General features: G+C 43.9%; 1 protein-coding gene across 2 annotated transcripts; it reads left to right on the top strand.

Annotated features, from left to right (window-relative positions):
* Positions 1-235: 235 nt before the first annotated feature.
* rcor3 (REST corepressor 3) lies at positions 236-10637 on the top strand. 2 transcript variants are annotated; one of them, XM_088933679.1, is made up of 12 exons: positions 236-691; positions 807-863; positions 1601-1678; positions 1845-1897; positions 2441-2602; positions 3240-3364; positions 3478-3556; positions 4354-4572; positions 5262-5339; positions 5807-5864; positions 6405-6472; positions 7593-10637. In XM_088933679.1, the coding sequence occupies exons 1-12, from the start codon at positions 568-570 to the stop codon at positions 7929-7931; spliced, it is 1440 nt and encodes a 479-aa protein (XP_088789805.1). In that variant the 5' UTR covers positions 236-567; the 3' UTR covers positions 7932-10637. The 2 variants fall into 2 exon arrangements, with proteins under 2 accessions (XP_088789805.1, XP_088789806.1); XM_088933680.1 differs by having other exon boundaries at positions 447-691; positions 6405-6649; positions 7593-10629.
* The last annotated feature ends 237 nt before the right edge of the window (positions 10638-10874 follow it).

Here is a 10874-nt window from a genome sequence, read left to right as displayed (position 1 = left end):
ATTTTGGCGAGACGATAGCGCGTTGAAAGGGACGGTGTTTGTTTTGAGAGAATACTCAGTAACAATCGAAACCCCTTCCAGCAGAGCACACAGCGCTCGCTCGCCCGCTCCATTCCGGCCGGCACACGCTCACGCCACAGCTCGCCTTCACTGCGGCCAAGCACAGCGCAATTCCTTCCGCTGCAGGAAGTAGGTCCGTCTGCCTCCTATTGTTGCAGTTGTTGTTTACACCCCCAGCAAAAAAAAAATACAGACAAAACAGCTGGCCTCCGGGAAGGCGAAATTACACTTTCACGCTGCTGCTGCTGCTGCTGCTGCTGCAAAAATAAAAATCACGCTACTCGACAGACGTCGCGGCCTCTTTCCTCCTTTCAACCCGATAGGCGGTCATAATAATAAATAGCGAGGTGGATTAATATCTGACATTTGCACAGCGACGCTGCTGCGTAGAAAGAAAGGGGAGTTGTTTAAAAGAAGGGAAAAAAACGCTGTGCTCGGCTGCGCTAGTATGTTGCATGCCGTATAATTTTAATTTAGCAAGGGGGAAAAGCAAATACATATTTAGCCATGCCTGGGATGATGGAGAAGGGGTCGGAGTATATGGGAAAAGGACGGTCAAACGGGACGAAAAGCCCCTCTAACGCCTCGAATGGACATTTTTCTGACGAGAGCGCCAGCGACGACGAGCACGGTATAGCCTCGAACACGGCTCTTTAACAGCCTGCAAGACGTTTGACATTTCCAGCACCATTGTGTATGCATATCAATAAAACCGTAGCTCATATGTGTTCATTGCTTCTTCCTAGATGTGGGGATGCGAGTGGGAACGGAGTATCAAGCGAGTATTCCCGATTTCGATCCTGGTAGGATATTTATATCGTGAAATTTTACTACCGTACGGTACCTGACCAGAGCGGAGATAGCCTCGGTTAAGGGGTTCAAGCCCCTGTTGAAAGCCTAGGGGAAAAAAATGGAATAGCTAATCGATTATCAAAAAGTGATTGAGCCATTTGGCCTCCGTTTATTGAACAAGTTTATCCGAGCGGTTAGCGTTTTATACAATATTGTGCAAACAATTGGTGTCCGTAAGCTTCCCTATCGAGAGACATTGTAGGCAGCGTGAAAGCACGTTTTGCGTGGCGTTGTTATTAATATACTCTTGGGTACGGTCGATATCTAAACGAGTGAATGTTGACTGTTGGTGTGCGTACGTATAGTTGCTGTTCTGCTGCTGGGTAACGAATTAGTTTTGCTGGAGCTCCTGTAGCCCCGCCCTCTCCACCAAATAAAATTAAAAAGATGTTGAAAACAATATCAAAGAAGACATCGAGACAACATAAATAAAAAAAAACCCACTTTTTTTTTATTCAGCATTTATTTCCTCCGGTTCCATTAATTCCCACTCCGCGGTTTGCGCTGGTGCTGCTGTCAGCGGTAAACCTAGTCAAACCAGTGTGCGGCTGAACACCGCTTCCACTTTCTGATGGAGGGCCGTTAGTTGCATGAAACTTTTCAGGCTTTTCAGTATGCGGGGGGGGTCATGTAACTCGGGTGTAGCTGAAAACACTAATGTGCTCGTTTGCTGATTACATTTCTGAAGGTGCTACGAAGTACAGTGATAAAGACAGCGGCGGCATGTTGGTCTGGTCTCCATACCATGCGATAGCGGATACGAAATGTAAGTAGTGCAGTACAGATATCGGTTATTTTTATAAGGAAATATTTCTTTGTGTCTTAACGTAGATATAGGTAAAGACGCACATTCCAAAATAAATGGCATCCCGTTGGTTTTACTTTGAAAAAAGTAACTTTCCCCTTGTTTTGTTTTTCTCTCTCCCCCACAGTGGATGAGTACATTGCCATTGCCAAGGAAAAACACGGCTACAATGTCGAGCAGGTACAGTTCTCCCGGCGGGTTTCTTAGACAAGCAAGCCCTGCAGCTGGACTTGGGAGCACGGACAGAGGGGGGTGACGGCTCTCCACAGGGCTGTGGGGGTCCGGAGTAGTTTTCCAAGTCATGTGCTGAATGCTGAGTCGCCGTGGGTGGACTCCGCGTTCTCGACATGAATGCTGAGGTTGAATGATGGACATGAAAGGTTGACTTCAATGTTGATGAGGGGGACAGTCCTGGCATGATTGAATTAACGAACAGAAGGCAAAATTGGTTGAATAGCATCGTTGCCTGGAGCCATTTCTAGTCTTGAAAGTGTGCGCTCCTTGTTTCAAGACCATGAACTCATGAGGATCAGAAGGAAAGTAGATGGCTTAAAATACATGCGTATGTGTGGATATAGCTGATTCTTTGCTTGTAGAAAAACTGATCTGAGGTTTCAGTATCGAAGTTCGGCAGAGCATTTATGGAATACCTATAACATTTGACAAGACCTTATCTCTGGCAGAGGATTAAGTCTCGGTGTGCACATTTTGCTGCTTCTGCAGGCGCTGGGCATGCTATTTTGGCACAAGCACAATATTGAGAAGTCGCTTGCTGACCTTCCGAACTTCACACCCTTTCCTGATGAGTGGACTGTGGAAGACAAAGTGCTGTTTGAACAAGCCTTCAGTTTTCATGGGAAAAGCTTTCACAGGATTCAGCAAATGGTGAATTTTCTTTCCAACACTGCTGTCTCACTGCATGACTGTCAGGATTTTTTGTTTAGTAATAAAGGTTTCAGTATTTGAGTAGCTCATAGTTATCGTGCAGAATACAGTAAATACCCATTTTATAGTGATGCAGGTTACATAAGAGCTTTGGGTGCTTCAGGTGGCACAGCGGTTAGCATTGCTGCCTCACAGCGCTGGGGTCCTGGGTTCAGTTCCTGGGGCACTATCTGTGTTGAGCATGTGTGTGTTCTCCCTGTTTTCTCATGGGGCTACTTTGGTTTCTACCCAGGTTGTTTGTCATCAGGGAGAACTGGCCCTGGTGTGCGTATGTCCTGCGATGGACTAGTGTGGACTAATGGGCCAGATACTTGCTGGGATAGACTCTGGCTCCCCTCAGCCCTGTACTGGGAAACACAGTTAGAAAATGAATGAGTGGATGGGTGGATGGGGCTCTTTAATCTTAGCTGACTTGAACCTTCCGATCTCTAGAAAATGGCAATAATCGGTAACACCTCAGCAAACTAGACAGTCAAAAGTTTATGCAAAATGGTAAAATTTCAGACTAGAGCTAAGATTTTAGGAGGTTATGGAAAATAAATGTTCTGGTTTCTCACAATTTCTTTTTTCCGTTTAGCTACCAGATAAATCCATTTCTAGTTTGGTAAAGTACTACTATTCTTGGAAAAAAACTCGTTCCAGGACCAGCCTGATGGATCGCCAGGCGAGAAAACTGGCAAACAGGAACAATCAAGATGAAAGGTGACGTCGGAGCGTTGTTGTTGTTGTTGGTTTTTTTACCACGAATGAGCCTTGTGTTTGTGCGATTTTAAGGTGTAATGACACGGGAAACGCTTTTACTGTTCTGACCTTAGTGACGAAGAGATGGAAGAAGCCAATCCTAATGAAGGAAATGACAGCGATTATGACCCAACTAAGGAGGCTAAAAAAGAGGTAACTGTTTGTTTATACAGCTGACCACTTTCTCATGAGCAAGGAAAACAGACGTACATGGCACTGGCAGCTTGGAAACATGCTTTAAAAATTAAAACACAGTGACAAAAACCTGCCTCTGTCCCTGAAGCTGTATTTTGCTAAATTACATATAAGTTAGCATTATATTGTGTCAAAATGTTAAAGTACTTCATAGATTTAAGATTTAAACTCTATATGCTGTTTCTGAAGGTGTCCTAGGGTATAACAATGTCTTAGAAACTTCTGCAGTTCTTCAGTGCTACCTGTAAACAGCTACCGTTTATAATGTTTAAAGGCTCTCTTCCAATAGTTCACGTGTGCCCTGACCATGACCCCCAGCTGTGTGGGTTTTGTCTCTTCCTCTTGTTATGCTGTGGTGGAGCAGGGTGGCCTGGTGGTGCAGTGGTTAGCTCTGCTGCCTTGTAGCAGGGGGGCCCTGGGTTCAGTTCCAGAGCCGGGCTGCTATCTGCATGCAGTTTGCGTGTCGTTCCCGTGTTCCTGTGGGTTTCCTCTGGGCGCTCCGGATTCTTCCCACAGATCGGGGACATACTGGTACAGCAGGTTCATTGAGTTCTGGGAAAACCGGCACTGGTGCGAGTGTGAGCGTGTCTGTGTCCGCCCTGTGACGGACTGGCGTCCTGTCCAGGGTGTATCCTGCCTTGTGCCAGCTGCTTGCTGGGATAGGCTCTGGCTCCCACGCACCCCTGAATTGGATGAGGCAGTTAGAAAGTGGATGCATGGATGTATAAAGCTGTAAATTTTCATTCCCCCTCCAGAGTCACTCCGAGCCGCCCACCCAGACTAGCAAGATTGGGTTGGGCCGGCGGGAGCACCAGAACCTGCAACACCGACACCACTCCCAGAGGTCCAAGTGCCGCCCGCCCAAAGGCATGTACCTGACTCAGGACGATGTGGTGGCCGTTTCCTGTAGCCCGAGCGCAGCCAACACGATCCTTCGGCAACTGGACATGGAGCTGGTGTCTCTGAAAAGACAGGTATTGCAATTCCATCTTCTGCCGTGCACGTTGGTCTTGTCTGATCGGGGGGGGCGGGCATACGTTTTGAATACTCCTGTGTGTGTGTTTTGATGACCTGCTGTGATAAAAATGGCGTGCAGCATTGCGGATCCTGGGCCACACTGCCTGAAGCAGCAGTCTTGCCCGACGGGATAGAAGGGGCTCTTTGTCTCAGTGGCCAGCGGTTCCCCACCCTGTTCCTGGGGGACCTCCCTTCCTCTCCTGGCTTTTGCTCCAGCGGGATTCTGAATCAGCCTCTTCGATTTCGGTTTTCCACGTGAGGGAAATGTTCAGTTTTCCTGTAGCTATAAGAAGTGAATAGGATTTGTAACTGGCATCAACCCAACGGAACCTAAGGTCTACAAAGACCTCCCATAATGCAGGTGTGTTGCCTGGACCTCTGCTGAAAGAGAAGAGCTCTTTCTAGAAGCGTCTGGACTGCCAGGACCAGGGTTTGGAACTGCTGTTATAGACTGCTTGTATATATAGCTGAATGTTTGGTATATCTGTAAATTATCAATGACGTTGGAAGCAAGTATGAAATGTGAATGTGCAGTGTTGCATTGATTTGTTTTCAGCTGTACTGGTGAGATTTTTTTGTGCGCAGGTATTTGTAAATTCTATTACCGTGTTTATTCAGGATGCTGTCTGGTTTTACTGTCTTTAAGGTTCAAAATGCTAAACAGGTTAACAGTGGTCTAAAACAGAAGCTGGAAGCAGGTATTGATGACTGCAGGCTTCCTGAGGTAAATAACAAAGGTTGATGTTTCCGATTGTAAAAGCAGTGAACATACCCCGATATAGTGCAATTTATGGAAGTTTTTTAATTTTGTGCTTTGTATGCAAGTAATTTTCTGTTTTCATATTTTAAGACACATCTGTCAAAGTGTACTAAGCTCATTTTTTTCCCCCAAGATGAGTACTTGTGAATGAGGTAAAAAAAAGTTTCTCATGCATGCTTGTGTTTTATGAGGCTAGAACTGAATTTCCTCTGGAATAAAGACATAGGGTAAGACATGGCCTAGATAAGAGAAAAAGTTTAGGAAAAGTAAAACAATATTATTAAACGGAAAATATATTTTTAGCAGTACTCATTGATGTTACTCCCAGCTAATAAAATGTCAGATTGTCCTTACAGACAATTAATGCTTCTATTGAGGATGCACATGGGGAAATAAAAAAATATAACTTCACAACTGTCTCTCTCTTGTAGTGCACCCAGAAAGTAAATGCTCGCTGGACAACAGATGAGCAGCTTCTTGCAGTTCAAGGTACATTTTCGGTTGTTTAATTCTTAAATACAGTTTATTAAGTATTCACTTTTTATTACCGGTTCTAACAGTCACTGAAATGCTGTTTTTAAGAATAAACTACCTTCTTACTGAGCTTAACAAAAAGTAAGAATACTTTTAGTTAAGCACAGTAGGTGGTGTAATCTGGGTGAGGACTTTAAAATTTCTTGCATTCTAAAGGAAAACCATTAGATACAGGTGCAGGCTTTTGATCATTTGTTAATGTTGTAGGACCGTTATGGGCAACTGTGGAAAATATTCTGCCGCTCGTAAAATGTTATGTTTGCTAGAGGTAGTCCGGTATACTTTTAACAGGTTAAGCAAAAATTTAAAAACTTGAATTTGGGGGGGGGAAACCAAGTGTCTTTTCCTAGATTAACTCCAAGAATTATAACACTGTATTTCTTCATTGAAATGTTACTTTCAGTCCTTACCATACCGTTTGTGTGCAAGCCGGTACCACAGCATGGCTGAATTCCCGCCGGGGGAACACTGAACGTGGCGTTTGTCTCTCCGTAGGTGTCCGGAAGTATGGAAAAGACTTCCAGGCTATTGCCGACGTTATCGGTAATAAGACCGTAGGGCAGGTAAAAAACTTCTTTGTGAACTACCGTCGTCGATTTAACTTGGAGGAGGTGCTGCAGGAGTGGGAGGCAGAACAGGGGACGCGGGCCCCCAACGGAGACACAGCCACCTCGGGGGAGGAGGGGAAGAACAGTTCCAACACTCCGTCAGGGAAGAGTACCGACGAGGAGGAGGAGGAGGTGGTGGCGCTTTCTACTTGACTTTCCCAAAACCGAGCCCCCCCCCCCAGGCGAGAAACGCCCTTGTCTTTGACAGCACCCCCTAAAGCCCATGAGCACTGTACGCCCACAAAACCCCGTGCTGCCTTGACGGTTTTCATCATGGCAGACGGACGAGAGTGTCCAGGTTTCCTGGCTCAAATTGTGCAGGGAAGAAAAATGCTCTTAACAATTCCGGACGCTAGCACACTCCCTTCCGATATCTGGAGTTGTACCGGAGCAGGATGGGCAGATGTGCAAATGTTGCACTCGGGAGGTTGTTAAACCTGTGACATCTAAGGGGTCTGTTAGTCCCTTGAGCTGCTTTGGTGAAGGATGGATACCGTTAGATTAGCTAGACACTTATCTCCGAACAGCCAAATTGGAAGCACGCCTGTACAAATCAAAAGTCTAGCCAAACTGATCAAATTTACCAGGTAAACGCTAGTTTTCAAAAGGCCATTATAATGGTGGAAAATTAAAATGCAGTTTAAATGCATGTTCAAGCTACTTGCCTTTTTACTCTGTTTTCTGTGCAATAGTTTGCTTCACGAAATTTGTGAAAGTCGAACATGATTGAAAATACTGGGCAAGTGCTGTATTTAAGAGCGTGCACATCTGTCAAGAAATTGATTTATAGAAGTAAATGTACTTATATGGGAGTTTGACTCATAAGGGTCTAGTCTGCATTTCGGTCACAGTACTATGTGCTGCTGCTTTGTGCTCAATTGAGTATTTGTGCTGTCGATGAGATCTTTGTACTGATGGAGTTACTGTGATAAACGTGCGTTTGTGTGCGACCGACTGCATGTGAAACTTTAACAACTTTTAATCGAGCATCGCATCAGTGTAGGAAAGTGACAGGTTTGAGTTTCTGACGTGTGGTGACTGAAATGCAAATCGGAACTAATCCTCTCGCCCGCAGGCCCAGGTGGCCCCGGCGTCGGGCCCGTCCCCCGCCGCCCAGGCCTCGCCCGCCCAGCCCCCGGCGCTCCCCGCGGCCCCCCTGCACCAGCCGCCGCCTCTGCTGCGGCCGTCTCTGCCGGCCACCCCTGCTCTGCACCGGCAGCCCCCGCCGCTCCAGCAGCCGGCCCGCTTCCTGCAGCCCAGGCCCGCGCTCAACCAGCCCCCGCCCCTCATCCGCCCGGCCAGCCCCATGCCTCCCCGCCTCAACCCGCGGCCGGTCCTCCCCGCGGTCGGCGGCCAGCAGCTGCCCACGCTGATCGGGATCCAGGCCGAGACCCCGTCGTCCTCCTTTCACTGAACTGGCGCGGTGTCGACTGCCCTCACGGGAGCAGCACTGCTGAAAACGTTCCCTTTCATTTCCTACGAGTAGAGTTCATGCTGATGGAGCAGAGTACAGTGTGCAAAACTGCAAAAGGGTGAGAGCCGCAGTATGTTGCATTGCCGGTCCGAAGAGTTTTTGTCTCAAAAATAAGCCCGTCATCGGGGGGGGGGGGGAGTGTTTTCATGTTATCAGTAAAGTACCTTTTTTTATTTTCCTGGAAAATCTAAGCATCACGTATCGACCAACCCGTTCTGCTGAAACCAGCTACCAGAAACGTTTTTTTTTTTAAAAAGGTTTTTTCTCCATTTGGTTTGAGCAACAAAATAAAAACACTACAAAGCAGGAATAAGACATTAACATGTACTGCATCAAGTAAGAGGCAGCGTTTTGGGGGAGATGTATTTTACGTTACGAGCGTAAAACAAATAATGGATATGTGCTGGATTTTCTTTTTTTTTAATAGCTCAGTTATTTACTGTATCAAAATGCTGATTTCTTTAATATAGAACTAATAGTTATTGGTCTTGTGTATATAAGCAGTTATTTATTTTTCTACTTGGTGCTATGGACTCCTGACTAATTTTGCATATGCGCAGAATAATTATCACCATAAAAGTGCTCTTAAGTACACAGAAGTATTTTTTTTTGTTTTAAAGTTGTAATTCTCTTTTCTAGCATAGAGTGAGGTGAGCAGTGCCCAACTAGATCTCGAAACTGGAAACCGAATGCGTCTGCCTTGCCTGTACACTCGGGTAATTGAGGACTGACGTTTGGGAGCAGATATTGAAAGATTTTTTTCTAATTATTTATTTATTTTAATAATTGCCGAGAAGGGAAAAAAAAACCCTAATGTTTTAAAAGCGTTGCATTCCATTTTGAGGTGTTTGTATTTCAGTGGGTTGTCTTTTCGTAAACAAGAATATTTCTTTGTTGAACCTTATTGTTTCATTAAATGGCATTTAGTGTCTTTCCCTCTTTTTAATGTTGAAACTTGGCTGGCATCGGAACAAATGCTTTCCTTTTCTTTCAGTAAGCTATGGAAAATAGAGTACATGCTAAAGGATCGGAGCTCACTTGAACTTGCAGAGTCATCACTGCTACCTTACGCTCTTAGTGCTTGGAAAGCATTTTTTAACTATCGTGCAAGTTTGTGTGAAAGGAATGATGCAGGCGGGAGATTGTTGTGAAAAGCTGCTGTTGGTAACTTACTATCTGGTTAAGTGTTCATTTTTAATTCCTGAAAAGGCTTCACAGGTTACCAAGTGCAAAAAAAACACATTTTAATAATGAGCATTGGAGGAAAACAAAATATGGAAATGAACATGAATGACTGTAAGATGAATACTTCAGTCAGACATTTCTTTCACGATCATTAAGCTGTTCTTGTTTGCCACTGTTTCTTCATGGCTGTAGGCAGTTTTTCTGGTACTCCATTGCTGATTAATTTGCCTTAATGTTTCTGCTTCAATTTCAATCAAGACCCTCTTTGGACTTTTTTTTACTAATGTTCTTTCAGAATGCATCTTAAAAATATTGTGCTTGTTTTTCAGATCAATGTCTTGTAAATCATTCCTTTTGTTAATTAGAGAGTAGCATTTTCATTCTTTTGGTTATTTTTTTAGGTTTTTGATATTTTTTTAATTTAAAATTAATTTCTGGAATGACTTTTTGCTTTTGCTTTTGATTGAAATTCCACTGTTAATTTTTATCCCAGTTCTTTTTTTTTTTCTGTCGAAAGCGTTAGAGGAACGGGTGGCAATACCATCGAATTATTGTGTCGACCCCATCAAAGGTTACTCTAAAAAAAAAAACAGAGAAGTACTTGGACTTCCAGTTCTCATGCAGGTTGGAATACAGAACCTAATCTTGATCCAGATTGCCCTTTCAGCTTTGGCTTTGTGAAGCGAGAATGTCATTTTAAAATGTATTTCCATGAAAAATAACTTTTAAAAGTTGTTGAAATGCAGGACTGAAGTGCTTTTATGGTTTTATGACACTAAAGCTTTTGATTAACTGATGTCCCAGGCTTGAATTTACCTGTCGGACTGTACCATAAAGCGGCCTCAATGACATTCCTGGTCTTTACCACGTATTTTAGCTATGAGCTTCTTACTTTCTGTAACTAACATGCTCCAAAGACGGTTGTCTCTGGACCGTTACTGAACCTTAGATTAGTCGGTAGGCCTGGCTCAGTTTCTGTATTCAATTGTTACGGTGTGTAGCATTTCATAGTATAGATCTTGGAATCTTAACAAGACTTGAACATAGTAATATTAAGCTAGTTTGCTACACTGTGGTTATGTAACTACCTCTCTGTCCTTAGGGAAAGAGACTGCGGGGAAAAAAATCTTTTATGTCATTACTTTTCCGTACTTTGTAACTCTGTTTTAAGTGCTACTTAAAATTTAAAATAAAGGTCCCTGTACTGTACTTAGAATAAACAGCACACAATTTTTGAAAACCTCAAAATGTAACTGCAATATAGGTTATCTGTTTGTATATAGTGGAAGTACTCTCTGTTTATAGTTAATGTACTTTGCAAGGTGAAAGGCATTAAAAAAAGTACTTAAATTGTATGTATGTCTGTGCATGTATAAACTGTCATGGTTTACTGCTATTTGATGGTTACATCCATTACATGCTAGATGTTATAACAATGCATTAAACTAAGTAGTCTTTGCACTGTTGTTTTTTTAATTGATTTTTTTTTGTTAATGTATTCCTTTTAGCAAGTGCACTTTTTACAAAAAATCCCCCATAAAATGACTGAAATTTGACGGAAGAAAGCAATCTAATATGACAGGTGCAGAACGGGATCTGTGCAGTGCTGGGAAGAGGTGTATTGGGAGTATATGGTACTGCAGAGCTGACGGAGAGCACTGACTGGGCATGTTCGGTCACAGGCGTTCATGCTCTGTG

Source organism: Atractosteus spatula, chromosome 15 (genome assembly GCF_055471065.1).
Source record: "Atractosteus spatula isolate fAtrSpa1 chromosome 15, fAtrSpa1.hap1, whole genome shotgun sequence".
NCBI lineage: Eukaryota > Metazoa > Chordata > Actinopteri > Semionotiformes > Lepisosteidae > Atractosteus > Atractosteus spatula.
Note: the sequence above shows the minus strand (reverse complement) of the source record. Positions and strands in the feature narration are given on the sequence as shown.